At 31.0% G+C, this 26020-nt stretch overlaps 4 protein-coding genes and 1 pseudogene across 6 annotated transcripts in view; 2 read left to right on the top strand and 3 right to left on the bottom strand.

Annotated features, from left to right (window-relative positions):
- The window catches only part of LOC114119107 (protein dachsous), a 122423-nt gene extending 118387 nt beyond the window's left edge, over positions 1–4036 (top strand). Inside the window, exon 18 of the mRNA XM_050201223.1 lies at positions 65–4036. Coding sequence (XP_050057180.1) covers positions 65–2780 — 2716 coding nt within the window. The 3' untranslated portion in view covers positions 2781–4036. The remainder of the gene's footprint in view (positions 1–64) is intronic.
- Positions 4037–5259: 1223 nt separating this feature from the next.
- On the bottom strand, positions 5260–9107 carry LOC114119099 (protein PF3D7_1417600-like). Its single transcript, XM_050199093.1, has 4 exons — positions 8272–9107; positions 5702–7369; positions 5449–5609; positions 5260–5373 (listed from the first exon to the last, which is right to left on the bottom strand). The coding sequence occupies exons 1-4, from the start codon at positions 8338–8340 to the stop codon at positions 5289–5291; spliced, it is 1983 nt and encodes a 660-aa protein (XP_050055050.1). The 5' UTR covers positions 8341–9107; the 3' UTR covers positions 5260–5288.
- Positions 9100–11415, top strand: LOC126549839 (rhodanese domain-containing protein CG4456-like; annotated as a pseudogene).
- A 140-nt stretch (positions 11416–11555) lies between these two features.
- Positions 11556–15678, bottom strand: LOC126548870 (arylalkylamine N-acetyltransferase 1-like). 3 transcript variants are annotated; one of them, XM_050199100.1, is made up of 4 exons: positions 15570–15678; positions 14981–15209; positions 13475–13763; positions 11556–11957 (listed from the first exon to the last, which is right to left on the bottom strand). In XM_050199100.1, the coding sequence occupies exons 1-4, from the start codon at positions 15585–15587 to the stop codon at positions 11753–11755; spliced, it is 741 nt and encodes a 246-aa protein (XP_050055057.1). In that variant the 5' UTR covers positions 15588–15678; the 3' UTR covers positions 11556–11752. The 3 variants fall into 3 exon arrangements, with proteins under 3 accessions (XP_050055057.1, XP_050055056.1, XP_050055058.1); XM_050199099.1 differs by having other exon boundaries at positions 15523–15600; XM_050199101.1 differs by lacking the exon at positions 15570–15678 and adding an exon at positions 15306–15469 and having other exon boundaries at positions 14981–15239.
- A 2403-nt stretch (positions 15679–18081) lies between these two features.
- Positions 18082–21279, bottom strand: LOC114125998 (protein GPR107). Its single transcript, XM_050199096.1, has 13 exons — positions 20841–21279; positions 20649–20759; positions 20366–20511; positions 20122–20213; positions 19987–20063; positions 19822–19926; positions 19618–19754; positions 19400–19549; positions 19222–19339; positions 19024–19154; positions 18809–18950; positions 18545–18702; positions 18082–18441 (listed from the first exon to the last, which is right to left on the bottom strand). The coding sequence occupies exons 1-13, from the start codon at positions 20946–20948 to the stop codon at positions 18336–18338; spliced, it is 1581 nt and encodes a 526-aa protein (XP_050055053.1). The 5' UTR covers positions 20949–21279; the 3' UTR covers positions 18082–18335.
- Between the last annotated feature and the right edge of the window lie 4741 nt (positions 21280–26020).

Raw genomic sequence — 26020 nt, 5'->3', positions numbered from 1 at the left:
TAACAAAAATATTATCTACGCATTTTACTAATTGTTTGTGTATTTTTTTTTTTTAATCTTCTAGAGTATCGGTTCGAGAGGACATCGTTTTGGGAGAATCGTTTTTGAAATTGTTGCCCAGCTATACAGTGGACAGCTCGGCACAGTTTAAAATCGTAGAAGGCGACGATGAGAAAAATTTTGACATTATAAGTCCAACCGGTGAACTTTTCGTAAAAAAACATCTGGATCGGGAAACACGCGATATATATTCACTCAAAATCACAGACAGCGTCAATAGCTCATACGTATTTGTCCACGTGATTGTCGACGATGCCAACGACAATGCTCCTCAGTTTATGGTGAACGAACAACAAAGTCTTCTGTCTTTGCCAGAGAACACACCCATTGGACACTCGATCGTTCGAATGGTCGCTAGTGATTTGGACATGCCACCAAACTCGGATGTTTCATATGAAATAACTTCGGGTAACAGCAAAAATTACTTTGATATCGATCGGAGCACCGGTGACGTTTACGTCAAGTCGATGCTGGATTGTGATTTGGACGTATCCGAACACAATCTAGTGGTTAAAGCTCAGGATGGTGCAAAATCGCCAGATCAGCAGCTGGCCACGGTGAAGTTGCTCAAAATACGGCTAGAAGACGTCAACGATAACACTCCGCGATTCCCCGTTTCGGAATACTTGGAGTTTGTGGGAGAAAACGAGCCAATCGGCGCGCTGGTGTTCACAGCCAAGGCTACGGACGCGGACCGCGGCTATTACGGACAACTCAACTATTCAATCGCATCGTCGGCCAGCTATTCGGGTGCAGACGATTCGTGGAAAATGTTCAAGATAGACGCATCGTCGGGTCTGGTTACAACCAACGCCGTGTTCGACTACGAGGCTAGGAGCAAATACACTTTTACAATAATCGCCAGCGATGCTGGGGACAAAAACACTAAGGTCCGTGTGAAGATCGAGATCGAGGGCAAGGACGAATTCGCACCGCAGTTCATCGAGAGGACTTTCAAATTTATGGTAAACACGGTTGACTTGCCAGTGGGCTACGTGATCGGACACGTGTCGGCCACAGACAGGGACAAAGGACCCGAAGGACGGGTCGTATACCATCTGACCACGCAAAACGCGTACTTCAAGGTAAACCGGACGACAGGGGCAATAATCGTGAAGAAGAAGATCGATGGCAACTTTGACGCGACGCAAGACATAAGCCTAGTGGTGACAGCCAGCTCGGGCAAACAAGGATCGCTTACTAACGTGAGCGTGGTCGAGATATCGTTCGACCCCCTGTCACAACCTGGAATGAACCTTGCCAGCAGCAGTTCGTCGGGCAGCGGCATAGGTGGCAATGGCGGAGGTCAAAACGGAACCGGCGCTTCCGGTGGAAGCTTAGTAGACTGGATTATTGGCATCCTGTCAGTGGTCTTACTGGTAATCCTGCTGCTTGGAGGCATTATGTTTTACTTTCACCTCAAGAACAAGCAACACCGAAACATCAACAAACCCGAGCTGAGCGGACATCAACGGACCGACAACACGTACGTGGACCCCGGCGCCTTCGACACGATACCAATACGGGGCGTGGGTGGCCCACAGGTGGTCGGCCAGTTCGCGCCTCCCAAGTACGACGAGATACCGACGTACCGGAACAACAGTAGTACTACAAATTCCGGAGCAGCCACTACGTCAGACCTGTCGGGCTCTGAAAAATCGGGTTCCAGCGGCCGGGGGTCGGCCGAGGACGACGTGGAAGACGAAGAAATCAGAATGATCAACGAGCGACAAAACGCGGACGAGCTTTCCGAAGTGACAGCGGCGCGCAACACGCAAGAGTACCTGGCTCGCCTGGGGATCGTGGATGCGCAAACAGTGGTCCAGCAGGTACCGCCGCACCTACCCGAGGAAAACCGACGGCTATCGTCGTCCAGGCGGCACCGAAGGCCAATGGAGAACATCGACATGTACGACGAGGACGAAGCCACCGACGGTGACATAACCAACATGATATACGCTAAACTCAGCGACGTGGGCAGCGAACGCGGTGGCGGCACCGGCACAGTCGGGGTTGAAGAAGACGGCGGCGTCGGTGGCGGCGGAAAGTCTTCGAATAGCAGCACTGTGTACTCGGGCTCAAAAGTACCGCCACCCCAGCCGTCCATGGTTGGGTCGCTCAGCTCGATCGTGCACAGTGAAGAAGAGCTGACCGGCAGTTACAACTGGGACTACCTGTTGGACTGGGGCCCACAATACCAGCCGCTGGCGCACGTGTTCAACGAGATCGCCCGGCTCAAGGACGACACCAATTCGGTGAAAAGCTCCAACAGCGGCGCGGTGTCCACGAGTGGAGGTAGCGGTGCTGGCGGCGGCATCAAAAACACTTCCGGCAAGAAATCCAACGTTCCTAACCAACAGCAGCAGCAGCAGCAAAAGAGCGCGCCGCCGCCACCCCCACCTCTGTTGACCAACATGGCGCCCAGGGCCCTGTCCTCGTCGCGACAGTCGGGCAGCTCGCAGCAGCACCATCACCACCATCACCACCACAACCATCACCATCAGGCCGTGCCGCCACCTATGCTGCTCGTGCCTCGATCACCGATCAGTCACGAGACCAGTCCGGGTTTCAGCCAGTCGGTGGCCATGTCGCCGTCCTTCTCGCCATCGCTGTCGCCCCTGGCCAACCAGTCGCCGTCCATATCGCCGCTCCACTCGGCCGCCTCAACGTCTGCCCGGCAAAGGCATCATCAGACGGCGGAGGCCGAACTCAGGCTGTGATAGTGACGTTTGCGCGGTGGCCGAGCGAGCGACATTCGCCGTCTAAACGACCACGGCCGTCCAAAGGGTGTTGTGTGCGTGACGCGACAAACAAAAAAATTTAAAATAATAATTTATAGTCCAATTTTGTACTCACACTAGCGATCCGTTTCGAATCGTGTCGTGATCGTCATACGCACCCTTTCGTCGGCCGTTGCGTTTTGCACCTCGATTTACCATGTAATAAAATAGATTAATTTATAGTTATTAGACTAATTGTTTTATGTGTATATAATATAGTCTTACATAATATTATATTATATATATATAATATATATACTATATTCTCGAAACGGCTGTATAATCAAAGGTAGATATAGTTTTATAACGATATTGTGATAATTATAATTTTTTTTATGTATACCTACCGATATAGAATTATACGGACGGTATTAATTTTTTAGTGAAAATTTTAAAGTCAAGCCGATTCAAGCGTATAGTATAGTAGGGAGTCGAACCTAAGCGTTGCCATACTTAAAAACGAAAAATCAAATTTTAATCGCGTACAAGCGTTATTGTAATTTGCTCACTTTATTTTCTACACGTATCATATATATTGTACCTATATCTTTACATATGAATTTATTGTGTATAAATTATTATTCATTTAAACAAACACTAACTTTTATGTATTGCGACAAATCATATAACTACCTACGTATATACATTTTAGATATATTATATAATATTATTGTAAATAATTAAATTGTGTAAAAAAAATATTAGAATGACTGTATAGTATTTACTGAATCGTTTGACTTTCGAAAACCACAAATAGGTACACAACCTTTCCTATGTACCTCATTGTGGCTTATTGGCGTCAGCGATTTTCAGCTATAGAATGATGTGTATTTTGTACTATAGGTATATATAATATTATAATTATGATGTAATTTCGTGTTATCATTGATAAATAAAAAATATTTATTCCTGCCATTTACTTAAATGCAAAGACTGTTTTCAATAACTTTTCTTATTTTTATATAACTTTTTTTTTATCGATTTCCGATGAAATTTTTGTATAATTTTTTTTACTTTACTTTTACGAATGGATAGGTATGCAGTTATAAATAATAATAACAACAAATAAATAGCTAATATTTTAAAGTTAGATATAGTTTTTTGTAATTTGTTTACCATGTTTTTGTACAAAAAAAATCGATGTTAAACCTTTGTAATTATGAACATTAAAAAATAAATCTTGCAATGATATAATATTAACGGTGTAATGTATTTTTAATTATTATAGTTCATCATAGTCTGTCAGTGCATTTTTTAAAATGCTGAGCATGCCTATACATGTATAGAAATAAAACTTTGTAACTTTGTCTACTGTACCTAAGTACTTTAAAAACCAGATGAATCAGGAGCGTAGCAATATTATAACTTAATTAATATTGGCATATTGCTAGTATTAGTATTATAGTTTTTTGAAAATCATTTACATCGGTGAATATTTTTCATAATCAAGGACACAAACTATTATATTTAGCTGTGTCTATATTATAATTTCTGATAAACGCGACAGTGTTGAGTGTTAGTGCATGAAAGTCCTTGATCTAATCCTTAGTATTTTCTTTTTTTTTTTTGAGATTCTCTAAATTTCTAAAACTTTTATGTGTTTTATTATTTTTAATAGTAAAATACTTCCATAAAAATTTAAAAGTTTAAGACTCAAAAGTGTAAACTGTTGTAAGTATAATAGAAAAAAACTTATCTTAAAAGTAAATAAGTGTTTTGTAACAATTATTTTTTATTATTTGATTTGAAAAACTAAGGTGTTAAGGTGTTAGCATTAAATTATTTGGTTTAGAATAATTAATTACTCTGGAATTCAAAAATAAACTTTTAACACTAATAAAATACATTTTTACCAATACTTATCTTTAAAAAAATGTAATCATCGCATTAGTAAGTAAACTATTTATTCACATTTATTTTTTATTGTAACCTATTAAATCATATATCTATTATTTATATTTAGGCAAAATTCAGGACTTGAGATAGAGTAAAAAGCTACTCATATTCAGAACTCTGAAATTCAAATTAAAGATTTTCACTTTTAATCATTAGACTGTAGCAAAAATAAATATAAAAAAATATTATTATAATATAGTATTTTAAAATAATATCACTTCATTCAATGTTTTATTTTTTACTCAAACATATAATTAATAAACTTTTAAATTTAAATACAAAATAGGTATAAAAAAGTGCTTGTGAGTGTTAAAATAACATAATAATTAAAATAATTTTCTTAACGTATACAACAACCGAAATTGGGAAGACATATTATATTTGGTATAAATCTTACAACTAATGAAAACTTTTTATAAAATTATTATTGTGCTAAAATCAAATTTAATTAAATATCTTTTAGCAATTAAGCTAAAAAAAATATATATAATAAAGATAACTTAAAAATATTGTAAATACATAATATTATATAATTCTTTTACTAAAATATAATTAATATTTTTTGAAGGAGCTCTTTTCAGAAAAAATGTCAGATGCTTTCTTTGACAATGAATAACCTGATCGTGATTTTTTTGGTCTATTATTTATAACAAAAACATTTTCAGATTATTTATCAATTAATTTTGTACTGTTAAAAAATATAAAAACTTACTGTTTTAATGTTGGAGACTGTTTGTTAATCACCAATGTAGAACTTGATTTGCGGCGCATTTTTACAGCCATCAACCGTTCATGATCACTCCTAATTACAGTCATTCTTTCATGTACAGATCCCAAAATTAAATCATTCAAATCATAGCAAGCAGAAGTAAGCTAATTAAAAATTAAATAAATAATTAACATTATACAAACCAAAAAAAAAATAATAATATTCAAGAAAAAAACTTTAAATTTAATATATGTACTTGATTAATGATTCTTCGATAGAGATCTAAATCAGATTCAGTAGGTTGTTGCTTTTTTAATTCCATATACATTATCAAAGCTGTCTTCAATGAATCTAAAATAGTCTTTTTAAGCATTTGAGCTTTTTCAGTTCGTAATAGTCTTCTAGTTAAATAACCTTTAACACCAGCATTTATAATAGTTGCCGCAGCATTTTCTATTATAGTAGGAGCTTTTGTCCATTTTACTGTTCGACCCCCATGTGTACTATGATAACATATAACATTTTGCCTCAAATGTAGAGGACGAGGTGATATTCTTTGTATTCCACATTGAATTGACGGAGAACTAGATATTTGTTTCGATATAGATTCTGAACATTCAGACCCATCAAAAGACATACCAGATGTACTTTGCCTGTAATAATGCCTTACTGCAATTTTTTCTCGCTCTTCACTCTGTTTTTTCATTAAACTAGACAATTCTTCTTGATGCCTTGTTTCTAAATCTAAATTTACTATGCGCCATTGTTCAGTTTCTAAATTTAACTTCTCAGGAGTTTCGTAACGTATGTAGCTGCTACTTATAGAATATTCATCATCGCTATTTTGACAACAACAATGTTTCATAGATTTGCATGTCATTGAATTGGGACTGCTGTTGTTATCATAACTATTACCATTAAAAACAGTTATCACACTTCCTACGATACTTTCATCATTACTAAAATTTGTTCCAATAGTAGTTAGGCTTTCTCTTTCATCTTGATTTTGTTGGTCAGATATAATATTATCTTCTGTACATTTATTAATAAGATTCAACTTAATGGAATTGTTTGTAAGATCATGTTTATGAAATGATTTAGGAACAGAATTGAGTGAAAGACTTTTAACTTTCAATATTTTTTCATCATTATCATTGGTCATATAAATACTAAGTGGTTCAGATTTACTTTCTTTACTATGATTAATATTGTTTTCTACACTTTTTGGTTCCATTAATTGTTGTTGAACTTGACTATTTAAAAATGCTACCATTATTGGACTTGGCGATGATAAAGTATATGAATTACTTCTTAAATGAGGAATTTGTGTTGTTGATATATTATCTCCGTCAACATGGATAGTAGTATTAGCTACAATTAAAAGTTGAGTTGGTTCTTGTTTTGGAACCAAAGTGTTACAAGAATTTTGAATTAAATTATGATTTGTTGATTTAATATTTGATTCTTTATAAAGAGAATTATCATTTAAATTATCTTCATTAAGCGTTATTGAATTATTTACAGTTAAATTACTATTTGATTCTTGCTGTGGAATCAAAGTGTCATCAGATTTTTCAGTTAAACTAACAGTTTCAAACTTTATAATTATTGGCTGTTTATTGGAAGAACTATCATTAGAATTATGCTCGTCTTCTTCTGATATTAATGTTGGTGTTTCGGGAGAAATTGAACCATCAGTTTTTATCCCATTAAGTATTGCAATTTTGTTAATATTATTTATATCATTATAAACAGGTTCTTTTAACACTGTAGTAGGGGATTCATAGTTTTCAATTTTTTGCATTTCTGTACTGGTAATCATTACTCCACTATCCAAGCTAACTCTTTTACCCTTGAATTTATGTTCATAAGCTATTGCTTTTTCCTTATACTCTTTCATTTCTTGTCTTTTTTGATCTGTCATCTAAATTTTAAAAATTTAGTAAATTACTTAATAGATAATATTATTTTATGTATACCCTGTCGAGCAAAAAAGGACACAATGATAAAGATTCATTTTTATGAGCATCTTCACACATTATCATGCCATAGTGGAATCTATTTCAATGATAGGGTGTTAAATGGGACGCTCATCTCTTGCCCGACAGTATATACACGAAATCATTGTTGTTATAAGATAAATAATAAAATAAATGTATAATAAACTATTCTAAAATAGTGTAGATAATAAGATATAAATATAGATTCTTCGACTTAAATACATTTTTATAGTTTTTTAATAAAATTTATTTAAATACTTTAAAAACTTTTTACAATATTTATTTACCTTAAATAAGAACTTTAAGTAATACTAGTTTTTTATGGTGGATCCCATGAATAATTAAAGCAATATCAGATACTGGATGAATTTCAGATGCCAAATTTAGTAAGTATTTTAATGTAATAGGATTCAATGAAGTTTTAATTATTTAAATTTCAGACTGAAACTATAGTGAATTCTCTTCATGTACAAATGTTAAGTAGGTAAACAATTTTGTATATATGAACATTGAACACATAAGTCAAATCTTAGGTTCAATCAAAACGTATTATGTAATAATGTATTTATGTACCCACATAGAATATATTATAATTATTATATAATAATTATAATTTATAATCCAAGTCAAATATAGTTGGCCCATATTGGCCCCATACTCCATAGGTAGTTAATATATTAAATAATCCCTATATACACCACTATCTCGGAAGAAATTAAAATATTGAGGTAATGTAATTAAATATTTAAATTAAGTGATTAAAATACGTGAAAATATTAATTATTTTAACGAAAACGAACTGCACAAAAATTTAAAATATACTTACAAATGGCGGAACGATTGGAACACCAAATATTTTAATACAGGACACGTACATATCCGTTTTAAACGCCATAATGAATAACAATTTAATTATGTACAATGTAAAGGAATAAATTAATATTTGAGTACTTTCGTTTACTAAATTTAATTGACACAGTGGACGACAGTCGTACAATTGGGGAAAATCAAAAATCTCCCCATAAAATAAAGAACAAATATCTCCAGGACAACGAAGAACGCCGAACGGAACGGGTACTCACTACTCAACGTTGTTAATTATTAGCCAGCAATAACGTTCATCTGGGGCCACTACAGACTTCTATATACTACAGATATTATATAGAAGTCTTAAGTATTATATAGAAGTCCGTAATCCAACTTCACAGTTCACACACGTAAAATGTTCAAAAAAATTATCAGAAATGAGAGTATTATTTGTACCTACCATAATGAGACTTTTACTAGACAAATTTTGAGTAATAGCTCATATTAAAATTATTTGTATTTTTATGTTATTTCATTATAAAAATGTAATACCTATTACATGTATAATAAATTGTAATGAGTTATAAATAATCATATTTATATCAGATTTCTTGCATGATTTTTTTTAAAGTTCTACTCTACAATAAATAATATGTTATTGTACTACTATGATAGTTGATTTGTCCTTAACTTGTGTTTTCCTTCAATCAAATAGAGTATATTACTACCTAATATATTTTAAAAATTTAAAATAATGCTCTAGTATCCAAAGTATTAATTAAACATAGTACTTATAATAACCATACTTAATTTAAAATATTTTAATGTTTAAGAAAAAGCCAAATGAAACCTGTGCTCACATATTCAAAATCGCAGTTTTGTTGGTACATCTCCACCAATTATTACAGATATTAATTATGAAAGATTGAAAGAATCTATCAACCAAAATGATGTATTAATTATTGATGTACGTACCTACTAAAGAAGAATTAGCTGCCACGGGAGTTTTACCAAATAGTTGTAATATTCCACGTGTGTAACACATTATTATGTTTGTAATTAATAGTTAGTATCTACCTACCTACCTACCTAATTTTATTTTAGATTCTGAACGAAGTGATGAATGTATTGATTTTACAATGATGTGTGTTTTTTTTTTTTTTTTTTTTGTGTCTGTGTACAGCATAACTAGTCGAAATAATGCTCCAATTTCAAACTATGGGGGTGGTTTCCGATGTAAAAGTGAATATCCTTGGTGCATTATAGAGGTAAAAAGTTAACATTTTCCAACAGTTTTCAAAAAAATCGAGAAAAACAAAAAAAAATGACGGAAAAACGGCAATTTTTACGCAAAACCAGTTTTCGACCAAATCGATTTTTTTTTATGGTTGTAATTCAAAAACTAATCACTGAAAATACTTGAAATTTTCACCAAATGTTAATGTCAGCGGTATCTGTATATAATTAAATTTTCAAAAATTTTGACTTTTTTTGAGTTATTTATAGACCACTGAAATTTTCGATTTTTTTGAGAAATTTTTTTTAAAGTGTCGATAAAAAATTTTTGGATGACCAAAAAGTTTTGAAAATTTAATACAAGGTTCCTTATGAGTTGTTTTTATTGTAGCTAAAAAAAATTAAAAATCGTTAGTCACAATTTTTTTTTATAAGAGTTTATAGTTCAAATTTTTACGAAATCTGTCGAAAACGCGAAAATTTGCAAGTAATTTTGAAGTTGAAAAATCATAAAATTTTTTTCTTTTATAACTAAGTTTTGAAAATTTGGTACAAGGTTCTCCATACATTTTTCTTCAAATATCTGTAAAAAAAACTCTACCAGATTCAGACAAAAAATTTTTATGAGTGTTTGAAATTTAATTTTTACAAAACCGCGCTAAATAACGGTTTAGCCTCAAACGATTTTTGATATTTGTTATAATTCAAAAAGTATAAGTCGTAGATACTTGAAAATTTTACCAGTTATTTAGATTGGCATTTTATTTACTTGATTTAATTTTCAAAATATTTTGAGTTTTTTTGAGCTATTTATAGACAACTGAAATTTTCAATTTTTCTGAAAAATTTTTTTTGAAGGGTCGATAAAATTTTTTTGGCCCTATCAAAATACTTGAAAATTTTATACAAAGCTCCTCATATGTTATTCTTATAGTGATTAAAAAATTATAAGAATACATAGGCACAATTTTTTTTTATTAGCATTTGAAGTTCAAATTTTGACAAAAATTCGTCAAAATCATGAATATTTGCAAATTATTTTGTAGTTCAAAATTCATAAAATTGTTTGTATAGGTAGCTAAGAGTAGAAAATTTAATACAAGATTTTCCATAAGTTTTGCTTCAAAAAGCTATAGAGAAAATTTTAAGAGTCATTATAGGAAAAATGTTTTGAGCGTTTGAGTTTTAAATTTTTATGAAATCGGAATATTTGTTTCAAAATAGAATATATGACATATTTAATTATAATATATTATAGACTGACAAATCATCTCCGTTCAGAATCGTTTTTCGTATACAATGATACTTATCATTGCATTCAAATTTAATCTACCCTAGTCCGAGGTCTACCCCACCCCCTAATGTACAGCAGAGCGGTACCCACTTGCCGACTTTTTTTTTATTTTAGTTGATGAGTTAAATACTGCTTTTGAATCTACACCTGAAAAATTCTTAGAAAAAGTACAATATTTCTAAACCAGATAAAGATGAAAAAATTGTTTTTTCTTGCGCAAAAAGAATAAGGAGCTTAAAAGCATACCGTTATGTTGCAGACTTGGGTTATAAAAAGTATATATTTTTGAATAACCAAAATTTATTTAGACATAATCATTTGAAACTTATTATTATTTACGTAATGAAAAATGTATACCATTTATATTTTTATGAGTCAGTGCATCTGTGTATGATTTAATAGCAAGTGGACTATTATTGTAATAAAATTATATTTTTCATCTATAATGAAATAATAATATTTTATGTAATATAAACCTAAATAATTGTATATCAGTTTATCAGTTAAATACTGCTTAGGGTCTTAACCCTTATTCACTTACCTTTTTATCGAGAAAATGCTGATGGCAATCTTTTGAATTCATTGTGATAAATATAATACTAAATATAAAGTAGGTAATCAATATTATCTAGATGTTTAATAATTGATTTAGTATACCTATGAATATATAAAATTATATTTATTTTATAACATAAAAAGTAATACATGGGTATTTTAAAATGAGAACAGTAAATATAACTTTAGAGTTTAGACCAACATCATATTATCATCTTTAGTCTTTATAATTAATGATTTGTTATACAAATATAATAGCATATTATATTCATATGAGTAATGGATACATACTACTGAAAGAGTAGATTACAGCCTTGTAAGTATACAATTATATAATTAATTATTTATTTATATATAATATATCATACGAATAATTTGGTTATTAATATGTGTAAAAAAAATCTTCAATTTAAAATTAATTTAATTTCGAAATTACATACACTTTAAATTTTTTGTGGGGAGGTAAAGCATTAAATATCACTTCACCTTTTTCATTTGTATATTCTTCATAATTCAAAGAATATATGCATTGAAATCCTAGTTTCTCTGCTGCACTAGCAGAAAAATAACTACTACAGTCGACACGGACCATTGAACATTTGTTTTCTAATGCCAATTCTCTGAAATTTAAATTTCAAATATTGTAGGAGTAATATAACAACAAATAGTTATATAATCATACTATAATTTATGTACAAAATAAGTGTCCAAACAAGTATTAAAAGAAAAACATTCAATTGATTTTATTTTATTGGAAGGTACTTAATTGAATTTCCTTCATGTTTAATAGAATTTGTATTTTATTAGTATTCAATTTTCTAAAAGTCCATTTACTATTATTCCATATTTGGTCACTTTGAGACCATATTGGCTTTAAAAGGGTTTTATATAGAAACTAAGTGTTTATGATTTTTAATGATTTTTTTATGATTAGTGATAACTGATTTTAAGAATAAAAATAGAGAGAAAAATCTGCTTTGTTATACAGTAAGTACTGATGTTATTCAATATTCATCATTTAGTAGGCAACTGCAATGGAAGTACCTAGCTATTAAATTTGAGTTCTGAGATAAATTATTGTGGATACAAAAAACGATTCTAAGCAGATTTTATCATTTATATATATTAATATAGGCAATAAGAAGAGATTAATTTAAGTATTTTTAAAATATAATTATGTTTATGTAAGTATCAAATCAGTAATTCAGTATCGTTGTCCGTATAAACTTAGGATTATAAGTTTTTGAATTATAAAAAAATATAAATTCCTATCGTTTTGTGAGGATTTGTGAGTTTACGAGTTAAATGTTTTTAAAATATTATCATGTATAGAAAATACAAATATAAGCACGTTTCTGCAGTTATTCGTTTTTGAGATACCCCGTAGAAATAAAACTGGTTTTGACTTCCCTAAAATCCCCCCCACAGCTAGGGCATTAATTTTTTTTTAAATTATTAGTGATAAAAATTAAAATACAAATGCTTAATGCATTGTATAAAATATTAATGAAACACGTGTTTTTATATTCCCTTTAATATCCAAAAGTTAAACAAGTATTGTATAACCATTTTATTATAAATTAATGATTTCTATTTCACTAAATAAATAAAATGAGATTACATTACAATAATTTAAAATGGATGTCTTACACGTTATACCTAATCGAAGTTCTTAAATTGGATATTCAATATGCCCGATATGGCCAAAAGTTAGGTTACATATTACTTGAATCTCAAAGCCCACATATACATATACCTACATGATATATATATGATAAAAATATAGGTGTAGGTATAAATATAATTTATGTAAGTATATAAGTATAAATACATAATCTATAATACCTATATCATAAAACATAAATTATAATTGTTAATTTATATTTCCACTTAATTAGATAGATATAGTAGGTAATTACTAATTTTCATATTATATTATGTAGCTTAAAAATTCTGATAGCATTGAAAATACCAAGACATAGGCTTTAATAATACTTGTTTATACTTAGTACTTAGTAGGCAAAGGTAATGTACTGTAAGGAAATTATCATTGTGCTTAATTATAATTAATAAACAACTATAGTTAAGAAGATATATTAACGGAGATTATAGAAACAATAGTTTATGTCTAACGTACTTGCTTTTATAAAACAGGGCTTTGCACACTCCTTGGCCTCTAAATGCTTCATTCACAGCGACACCCTTAATATACATTACCCGATTTACATTTGGGTACCTTTCGAACATATCTGATTCTTGTTCGACTTTTTGAAAAAGTTTCATGAACTTGTTGAACTTAACACTGCCCTCTTGAACTTCGCTGTTACTGCTACAATTACTTCGTTTTTCATTATCCTTAACAATTATTTCGTTGGTAATTACACCAATCAAATCTCCATTCGAAGACACGGCTTTGAAAGTTAAACCTAGATTTATAAATAAAACATATTTTTTTGCTGTATATAGCTTATAAAATTATAAATCATAAATTAACATTTAGATATTGAATTATTTAGTATAAACGGGAAAATAAATCTATTGTAGGCTTGAGTATATGTTTATTTGACGGGAAAATGCCATGGGATGTATTTTATAAAAATAAAAATTTAAAACAAATTTTTAACACTATTGTTATAGATGTTTGGTTATTATTGTTTTTAATTGTTTATAAAATATAATTTGTTTAATGCTTATTGTATAGTCGTAAAGAACATATAAATAATATATTAATATGATGATAAAATCATCAATGGAAACTTAAGTTTAGAAAAAATGTAAGATCCACTCTAAAATTGTATTCTATTCTTCCATCAATTACCATTCTTTAAAATTGTATTATTTTAAATTTTTAAATAGTTTATTTAATTATTTATATTCAAGGTTATTCACCTTGCATGCCGTATAAGCTAATATAATATTCTTTATAAATTTATTTAAATTTTGATTTTTAGAAATTTTAAGTACACCTACAAAGACTATATATTTTAAAATAAAAGTTATTTTCACCATGAATGTTAATCAGATGATTAAAACAAAGCAATAATATATATTATAAATTAAAATTCTAACGAATGGCTAATTTCTTAATTATTAAACTATAAATACTTAGGTACCAATGGTCATAGTTTTTGATAATAAATTTAAATTTATGGGAAGGAAAGTTAAAATGCTTTGATGATTAAAAATATTATAGAAATTAATAGATATTAATATTAAACATATTATAGAATTTTAACCGTTAAAACAGTATAATATAATATATACGTATATTACGTACCTATCTAATAGCATTATATACTATGTATAATCAATGCTAATAGTTTTTATAGACTAAAATGTAACATATATTTTATATTTGATTGAAAAACATTATTTTTATTCTTTATAGTACATAAAGTTTAATAAAAAACTAAAGGGTACTTCGATACAAACTCGTTCAAATTTCAATCTACAGTATAAAAAAGTTCTTATTTGAAAAAAATAAGTTTGTACTACTATTGGGCATTTAACATTCCGGTACAAAAGTATAAGTATTTGAAAATTAGGTCTTTAATAGTATGTACCTACTTAAAAAGTATACCGAATAAATATATATACCTATAGTTGAAATCACTTAATTTTTTATTTATTAGGTACAACTTACCATTATCCAAAATTTTGAAAAGATAATTTTGAAGTTTTTCCACTGATTCAACGTCTTTATATAACTGTGTACACATTATTAACGGTGTTTGTTGAAAAAAATTTTTTTTTAAAAATTCAATAACTATTTGTCTATCATTATCATTATCGGAAGACATTGGCACGATGTTGTAGTTGAGACGTTGCTTGTTTATGTCGGACTTGTTCATTTTCTTTAATTTATTCGTTAACTGAAATGTTATAGTGTTGTAACTATAAAACTATGATACATATTAGTTTTGTTTTAATTTACAATAAATACTATAACTTTTTATTATTTAGGTTACCTAAAATTTAAACTTCGTTTATATTTATATTAAAATACTATATTGCTAAAATAATGTACAATAATAATTATTAATTAGTATACATAGTTACAATAAATATATATGTGTATAATAATACTTCTCTGAATATTACGATACACTGTTAACATTAAAAATCGAATATTATAAACTCCGTACATTACTAATTAGTAATTACTATAGTAGATTGTATACATACCTCATACCTAATTAACGCATGTTGATAGATAAATATTAAATACATACGTGTCGTACTAAACACATTGGTAACGTTTAAGTACTATTGATTGTTTACCACTACATGTAGTATAAAAACATGTAGGTATGTGTATAAAAATTTATAATATTTATCTTAATTAACACCAATGCGCTAAACATCAATTTTTTTTAAATTATTATTATTGTATTGTTGCTATCTGTAGCAAGATTAACGCTACCTATATTTTGTCTATATATTATGTAATTATGTATATTGTATTATTTGTATTGATACAATGAAATTCTTAGTATGCACGTATATCACTTAGACACAATATAGAACTATATTATCTGTTAAATAGTATCAAGTCAAAAAGTAAACGAATGTATTAGATTGTTTTTAATAAATATGTGTACAGTTATTTAAAATATATATTAGGTTGGTGTAAACGAGTAGACGTGTAAATGTCGTGTAAAGTATAATTTTCATAAAAATCAATTTTTAATTTTTTTATTATTAAAATAATTTCATTGTTTTTTTTTTTTTTAAAAAAAATTATACATTTATGCCTTTAACAGTTTTACTTATAGCTAATGTAGCTAATGCTTAAAACGTATATGTACATCTGTGATTTGTTTATTCAATTTTGGTAACAATTAGGTTACTGTTATGTACCCATTTTCGATAAATAATAATTAATAGGTACCTATATGTATAATGTATGAATGTATAATAACATCAATAGGTACTCTAACGTCATTTTTTTAAAAGCACTTTTAAAAATAAATATATGTGTAATTTTTACTAATTTAAAAATAAAGTTTATATCCAACATTAATTAATTTTCCTGAACTTCCAATAATTAAATAAATGATTTTAAAACATATTTAGAAAATATACAGTAATATAGTCACAATAAAACGATATTTTTTGATAGTTCATAATGTTTAAATTCTAACGAAATTTATTCAAATAGCCGAAATTCACATAATATCCTAAAATTTTTAAAAAATATAGGTAATACAAAGTTCCTTAAGTTTCTTACTACTAAAGATACTCATGCTTAGACCTAAAATATATATCAACATATACCAATATAGACCACTATATATTATACTTAAATTATTCCTTAATAAATTTAAATCCATCGTTATTAGTCTCTTATATAGTCTTATCCCGTTTCAGCTATACGTTTTTTCGAACCTTCCTAATACATAAGTACCGAATTTCCAATTAATCATTCACTTTATTTACATCCTAATTTGGAAAGTTGCAACACAATTAATTTCATTAAACCTATCCACATCCCACACTCATGTGTTTTTAATGGGAGGCCCTTTCATCCATCTACAATCAAAATCGTCACCTACTTGTAACATTTACATTTTACACTTATTCAAAGCAAAAAATATTTTATAGAACGTTTAAAATATATTATATACATATATATATTAACTGAATTAAAATTAAATAAAATAACATATTCTCAAACACGTTAAAACTTTTTGAGATAAGGAAGGTTAAAAAAAAATCATCACATTATAATAATATATATATAATATATTTAGTTTAAAATAAAATGAAATTTATTCCAAACGTGTATGTGGTATGCAAATATTGAATACCTAATATTAAAATATTCTAAAATATGTTTAACCTAAAACGCTATTTAAAAAGTTCAAATGTATTACAGTGGAAATGAAAAATAAAGGATTAAACGGAGTCTTTTTATTTTCACATAGTTTTAAATTTATTATTATAAAACAGATAAGACATTTATTTATAAGAACATTATACTCGCATGGGTTGTTACTGTTTTACTAACGCACTACACAGCAAATTTTATATTCAAAATAATCCATTTTACTTTAATCTTAGACTGAATTGACCAATTATCACATTTAAAGGTTAGAATATTATTTAGTCCACTCTCCCTCTCAATATAAGATTCATTTTATAATTTAATTTTAAAGCAAGTTATGAGTAGGTATTGTAAATGTTTTAAATTTGTACACAAATGTTATTATTTTTTACAAATGACTGTGTAGATAGTATATAAGATATTAATATTATATTTACATCTTTATCCCAAAAAAAAAAGTACCAATTAAAATATTTAAATCTGGTAAATCGGTAGCTTTATTTTTACATTATTAAAAAAACGTTTATAAAATACATCACTAAGACAGCAAAAAGAGTTTTTGATTTAACACTTGCATTTTTTTCTCTTTTTCAGTTAATCAAACTACCAGGAGAAGAATTGAATTTATACATAGCAAAAACTATTTTCAATTTTTACACAAATATATCAAATAGAAAGGTTTTAAAGAATGTGTACTCTTAAAATCTAATATTTGTGTATTTATCTTATTAAAACCAGATATTTAATATTGTTTTAGTTAAATTCGATTAAGCACCATATTATATTAATAATATAACATAAGTTTTATTTCATATAATAAAATAATGTTCCTATATTTTTCTTTACTATTGCATTAATTGTTGATATTTCACCAATGTTAATATTTATAATAAAAAATATAATAAATAGCAACAACATCTAAGGAACATGAACTTTATAATAAAATACAAAAAAAATCAATCAAACCTCATATTATAGACAATATTGTAACAAAGTGATTGACTTATATTTATTACATAAATAAACAAACAGTAAAACGTTGTGCGATAGTTGAGTACAAATATGTACAAATGAACAGTTTTGTCTACTCTTAGAAGACTAGAAGACACAGTAAAGGTTCATGGATCAATTGGATCAGTCTTGGTACCATAGAAATACAATATCTATTATATCACGATGATGACTCCACTAACATGATTTCGTCCTCAGCAATTTCTCCAGTGCTGTTTGCTTTCTTTCTAGAACGATTGTTTACACCAGATCCAAAATGACTTATTCTGTAACAAAAAAAGCAAAAAAAAAAAAACAAATAAAATTTTTGAAAATTGTTACTATAGTAGTGTAGGGAATGGATAGTTAATTGTATTATTTTGTGCTTACACAATGTCTGTATCGTCATCGTCAACATCTGATGCTACTTGGAAATAAGGATTTGCAATTGTCGGTCGGAATTTATATCCAGTCATCACAAAGAAAATAAAGGTCGCTGTTTCTCTGGAGAATTCATTAAGCCATAATAAATGAAATGGAACTGTCATCTGTAAAATATTGAATTTTCATATTACAAAACTTTTGGTATCCATGTAATATTACATAGGTAAATAATTATTCTCGAAAAGAATGAATAAATAACATAATACTCACTCTAAGCATATATATCAATATGCGTGTGAAGTAAATATAAGAAACTAACATAACGTAAAATTGTTGAAATAATTTGAGTTTGCGTAAATTTATTGCTGCTTTACCATCTGTCTGTGATGCTTCTTGTAGATGTCGAATAGACCTATAACATAAAACAAATTGTATTTTAATATGATGAGTTTGATACATCTGTTTATGACTAGCAACATCATTACCAAAGAATGGGAAATAAAATAGCAGCACAACACATGAAATCAACAAGTAAAAATAAATCCAACCAAGCGTTATGCTGCATATCTCCTTCTTCAGATTCTTGAATAATAGCATAGGCTATGTTAGCTAATACCTGTGGGCATAAATATGTTTAAAATTGCATTAAAAGCATTAAATTGTATGAAAAAAAAACTCCGAACCTGTAAAGGTATAACAATCATAAAAATGTTCTTGTCCTTATCCGACAAAACATGTTTGACAAATGTCATACCAGTGCCAATGAGAACAATTGTAATGAATAAAACTGATCCTTTCAATCTAAAATAGAAAAACATTATCAATAAAATAAGCTTTTAATTATGAGTAAAAACTAAGTACAAATGGATCGCATAGTAGACAAACGCCCATGTGGCAATATGTTGCCCTTTGACTTGAATGAAATGGAAATTCAAACCATGGAAAAATAAAGTTGCTGCTTTTAGAAACACTAATAAAGCCATTAGGTAGTGTATTTTATAGACAGGATAACTGCAATCAATAGAATATTTTATATTACAATATACTTTTACAATTAATTAGAGATGCATTTGACTTACGTGCTTCTATACAAGAAATAAATCCACAATACACCAGTGATAAAATATATAATCGACATAGAAAAATATAATGATGGCAATGGCATGTCACCAGCTGATAAATAATTCCCATTAGCATTACTCTCTCTTATAGTGACCTATGAAAAACCGTAAATATCAATTTACATTTCGTTTTTTTGATTTTTTCTAATGATAGTATATTACCGTAAAACTTTGTTTAGACTTTGGCATCATAGCGTAATTTGGACAGTTATGATAATACAAATTATACAATCCTTCATTTGATTTTGTTTTCATATATACAATAAACTAATCATAAATAAAATAAAAATATTATTTGAAATTTTTAACTGCATAACAATGTTTTACCTTTATATTAAAATTGTCTGGTCGAGTGCCATTTAAAATTGGTAAAGTTGTGTTAACACAGCGTCTTGTTATAGTATCTAAAAAGGTCTCAATTTAATATGTTATTATACTATTATTTTTATTTAAAAAGCTTACCATCTTCAATATCACTCTGGTGGTTTTTTAAATCATCCATGTTTTTGAATAAATAAAATGGCTCCATGGAATCTGAGCAATTAATTGTAACGCTAGACATAAATATTTTGTTATTACTAATAATAATAATAATAATAATAATTTCAACTAAATATTTACATTAATTTATTAAATAATGAATAACTTCTAAACATACGATCTATAACTTTGTTTACAAGTTGAAATATTAAATAGAAAAACTTACAGTTTTTTAGGAAAATTAAATCTGAAAACTGCCAAATTCTTTCGTGCCTCAAATAAATTGGGTGATTCAATCGGACAGATTTCTTCTAGAGAATCAATATAAGGATTTCCTTCATCAAATATGGACTTTTCAAGTAGCAAGCCATGCTAAAACCAGAATACATATTGACACCAAGATATTATAATAGAACATTTTAAGGACATTACGATTAGTAAACACAGGTGGTGTGGTAAGTCCAAATCGTAAGTTCAAAAATGCATTATTATGTGTGCTTTTTACTCACGGTTTCTTGTAAGCTATTGGGAGGCAGGTAAAAGTCCCTTATTTCCACTTCCAACAATCCACCAGGGTAAAATCCAAAAGTGGACAACGCTATGAACCGCCGATCGTCATTCTGATCGCACGAAACAACAACAATGCCGACAGTTATTAAAATTAGTATCATAACACTCGAAACTCAAAGTAGGTGACTTACGTGTATCGGCAGTGTGTGTATCCTGGCTGCCACTTGAGCGACCGACGCCAAAAACGTCAGGACGACAAAAGCCAGGACGAACACCGTCGACGAGCGGACCCGGGACATGGTCGGTCGGTACTTCAATGTGTAAGACCTTTAGGAGGAAAAATCGAACTTTTCTTTGGTTTCAGAACATGGCCGGAACACGGGCGCGCAGGCGAAGAGTCAACGGACTTCAGCAAAAAATAGTGACGGATAGAAATAATATGTTAAATATCGAGACGATAGTGGACGGCATGTGGTGAGTCAACGTGTACCCGTGTCTCCGTTCCGAATAATTAAAATTTAGAACAATAGTCAACAACAATAATAGATACCAATTAATAAGTTACAAATTACAAAAGACACATCAATATTATTATTGTTTATTACCATAGAATATTCGATGTGATATAAGTACATATGTCTATGGTAATATCGTAAATGTGGTCGATGATAAGTGATTAGTTATCAGGATGATAAGAAAACGCACCGTCTTGGATTTATTGCACGAGTAGTACGGCCACACTGAATGCGATTTGCGATGCGAGCGATTTAGCGATTCTAGGATTTTTTCAAATTAAATAAAAATGTAATTTAATTGCTATGATATGGCCACGTAGGGCGCGTTTTGGAATTTGCGTTTTGCTATAAATCGCGCCAAAATCAAAATGGTTTCTGGTTTACCTGTGATTAATCATTAATCGCTTTGTTACAACACCGGAAACGTAAAAATCGCTCGCATCGCAAATCGTGTTCAGTGTGGCCGTACCTTTATGAATAGTATTTCAGTTTTCCATTTGGAATATTCGCATTTCACTCTGGTGTTTTGCTAACCGTATGTCCGCGATTTTTCTGTATAATAAATATACTAGATATAATGACAATGACGAATAATTAGGGCTATGTACCTGTACCTATCAGCTATCAAATTAATTTTAAAGGCACTTGCATTATCATACTACTTATTAATTATTATTATAAAAATTCGTTACCACCAATATAACTAAAATGTTTACCATCATAGTTACTTCATATTTGAAAACACGTCAAACACGCGTGTATTGGCTGTTATTACTCTTATACTATTTAATTTAATTTTATAAAAACAATGGTCTTGCTTACATTTCATAGTACATTTTACGAGAATCTACTTTACTATGTTATTGTTAATAGGTATCACAGTGAATATTGACCTGTTGGTTAATATCAAATAGGTCATCTATTAATTATTTAAAGGTAAAAATATCTAGGGCACTTCGTAGAATGGACGTAATACGTGTATTATGTCGATATCCGCAGCGAAAATGATTGTATAACTCGGTTAGTATGATTTTTCAGGGTAATTGTTTTAACACTATAAATCACGATTCTAATTCTACTTTTCAACTTTTTTTATTATGTTTTCATCATTATCGTCAATATCTTAGAACACATAAAAATTGTTTTAAGTTTAAGGCCTTACTATGTAAAATGTAACTCGAGTTAATTCAGTTTCTGCTGAAAATGTATAAAATCAAAAAGCTGTAGCTTAACTTATAATTAATAAATTGGTTTCACATATTGGGAAATATTTTGAAAAATGTTAGTATTTTCTTGAATAATTAATAATTAATTTTTGGGGCAATAACAATAAAACAACTTATAAAAATATACTATTAAATAATTATTAAAAGGTGTACAATTTACCGTTCTAATAATAATTAGTTTATAATATAAATTAGATACTATAAAAATTATTAAGGCATGAAAATTTTCCTTGTAGTAATCCGTCGCTTGTTAATTTCCAGTTGTACCTAATTAAAATGTTACAATATTTAATACCTTGGTCCACGACCTTAAAAATATGTTGTTTTTTAAATTCACTCAAAAGTCCAAAAACTTCAACCCATTATACTATAATTTTTTTTTGAAATAGTGATTATATTATATTTTTTAAGTGCAATTGTGCAAATAAAGTGTAGATATTAATATTAAAATATTTCATACCAAAACAATATCTAAATAAATATTTAAAATATATATAATATATATTAATTACATTAGGTAACACACTATATAAACATAGATACCTAATAATTATCAAAATATTTAAAAATTACTAAAATTATAATAATTATTTATAACAATAATTATTGGACTGAAATGTGCTAAGATTAAAACTAAATATAAAACATTGTTATATTGTTATTAAACATGTATGTTATTATTATAAATTCTTTTAACTACCAAACAATAATTACTCATTATGTAGGTATGTATGAAATAATTCAATTATAAAGTGTTAACAGGGCATATGACATGTCAAATGTGGGAAGAATTAAATATTTAATCCTATATTTACTTACAAACTTTTAAGAAGTAGGCATAATAATTGTTAATGAATTTTTGTAATAAGTTTTTTAAAAAATTGTGTTTTAAGCCGTTAAGGATTAATTATGTATTTCAAAATTATTAAACAGAATTTCTAAGAACGACATACAAAATATTTGTCCATAAAACTTCTGTTACTTATATATACGTATATACATAATATATACCCACTGCCGAAAGATCTAAACCTGCACTCAAGTCGTACAGTACTCGTGTTTTACTCACTGTGATGACTATATATAGTATATACTATATAGTATGGTTTGAAACAAACTGCAATCTGTGTTGACCAGCAGATTTAGCCCACCGCACACGATGGATACTATATAATAATTTGCCAGGCGACGTATATATATACATATATAAGGTAGTTAGGTATACACATATTTCATAAAAATTTATAGGTACGCATTTTAAAACCTTTCATATACTATTTTATCGAAATAATACGAGAGAATAATTACATTTTAAACACGTCAGTGACATCACACACGCGAGAATAACCGCCAGCGACCGACATAATATTATGAGTTCCACAAACCTCGAGGATTTTAGCGAAATCGACTTCGTCCGTGCTGCAGAATCTCCACATTCGCCGCACCAACAGTGGGCACACTCGGGACTCCGGGCCGGAGCGTCGCCGGAACAGCCGCGGACGGACGGCGACCAGGGCTGTCGGAACGCGTGTGTCCGGGACGACAATCCGGTCGACTGCAAGACGCTGAGCGTGCGACGGCGACTGGCCGAGGACCTCGGCTGCTGCGGCTGCCCCAGGGCGCCCGAAACTCCTTGCCTGACCACCGACGAGGACGCGAGCACGTGTTGCCAACAGCGCCGTCCCGCCACGCCGCGCGCGGGGCCCGAAACGAACGACTCGCGGGCGGCTTGCGGCGCCGTCGATCCGGTCCAACAGATCATCGAAGAGGGACTGCAGCGGCAGAAGAAGCGTCATCACGGCCGGCGGCAGTCGTCGTCCCGGAGCGGTCGGCCTCGGCGAGGTCCGGACCGAGGAGCACAGCCCGCGCGGGGCGGCTACCAGCCCGATTATTTCGACGACCAGGCGGACATGAACAACTGGCAACAGCACCGGGACCACAGCATCCGGCGCGACGAGCCCCGGCAGAGGCCGTCGTCGCCGCCCCCGAGGCCCAGAGGCCTGGCGTTCGAACCGTACGTGGACACCGAGCCGTATTCGCCGCAGGCCAGGCCGTCCACGCCGGGCGCGCCCGTCCGGCCGCAGCGGCAGAGCGAAAACCCCCAAGACTTGCGGCGGGAAATGCTGCTGGAACTGCAGAGGCTGGACGAGCAGCGGGCGGAACTGTTGCAGTCCATGGAGAGGGAACGGAAAATGGTCGAGATGGTGCTCGAACACCAGCGCAAGAAACGGGAGTCGTGTCCCGCCCCGGCGGCGGCTGCCGGTCCGTGCGACGACCGGCAACGGATCCAGCGGAGGATCGACGAGGCGAAACAGAAGACGGCCGAGCTCCAGAGACGCTATCAGCAGCAGCAGCCGTCGTCGGACGGGCAGTGCGCGCCCGCCGCCACCTCGTCGGCGGCGACCGGATGTCCGTCCGCCGGCCAGCGGCGCAAACTGCACTATCAGCCTCCGTCGCCGGACACCGACGACGAGTGTTGTGCGCCGCCGCCGCCGCAACGACGGTTGCTCAAGTACAATCCTCCGTCGTCCGACAGCAGCGACGACGATTCCGGAAACGCGGCCGGCGCGTGCGGCCGATCGGCCGCCGGAAACGACCGACCGTCGTCGCTCCAAGACTCGTCCGTGTACTACAACCGATCGTCTCGTAACGGCGTGCCTCCCGTGACCGCGGACGTGCCACAGCAGACCAGCAGCCTGTGGACGAACCCGTAAACTCGTCGTTATACTATTGGAACGTGACAATGACAGAAACGCGATCGACAATGTGATGTACAAATTTTATACTCGACACGTCGTATATACTGTGTGTATCGACAATAAAACAAAAATTTATTTATTTTACTATAATCTGGTCTTTCTTATAAAATCTTAACCATGCGTAGAGTAAGTAATATAGGTATTTTTTTAAAAAGAGAAAAAATGTGGTACAATGACCCCGACTCGAATAGAAAAGAAACAAACGACAGAAATGCTCTATATATTTATAAAATTCGTGAAAGCTTTAATGAAATATTCGTCTATAATACATGAAGAGGACACTCTAATATTTACTAATGCGCATTCATTCCATTTCGTTTTATCATTTGTTATCATTTGCATATATCATTGTTCTGTGGTTTTATGGTTTTTGAAAGTATAAACAGTTTACATGTACATATTATTTTGTAAACATCAACAAATATTTATTAATTTTCGAATTGTTTGAAGCTGCAGTAAAAATAGCGTTGTGAAACATCGGTGTGAACCAGACATTATGATTACCAATTAAATTACCGACTGAACCAGAATCGATCGAAACAAAACTTTCAAGAATCTCGTCTAAAACCATCTATTTTACTGACAATTAATTTAATTAAATAACTTTTTATATATATTTATTCATTGTAATGAAGTATCCTATTAATGGTAAACATTATTGTGATGTTCTACTTATCGTTTATGTGTTTAGAAGTATTTGCAATTTGTGTTTTTCTCATTTCAAAATAACTAAACACTATTATAATTTATAATACCTAACATTTGATTTTAACATTTTTTTTTATACACGTAAACAGACACTAAATTAAAACATTAAAATACGGCTTAAAGTTATTTATGTCATTATTTAGATACATTTTTACAATGTATA

This window comes from Aphis gossypii, chromosome 2, assembly GCF_020184175.1.
Source record: "Aphis gossypii isolate Hap1 chromosome 2, ASM2018417v2, whole genome shotgun sequence".
Classification (NCBI taxonomy): Eukaryota; Metazoa; Arthropoda; class Insecta; order Hemiptera; family Aphididae; genus Aphis; species Aphis gossypii.
This window is presented reverse-complemented; position numbering and strand designations above follow the sequence as displayed.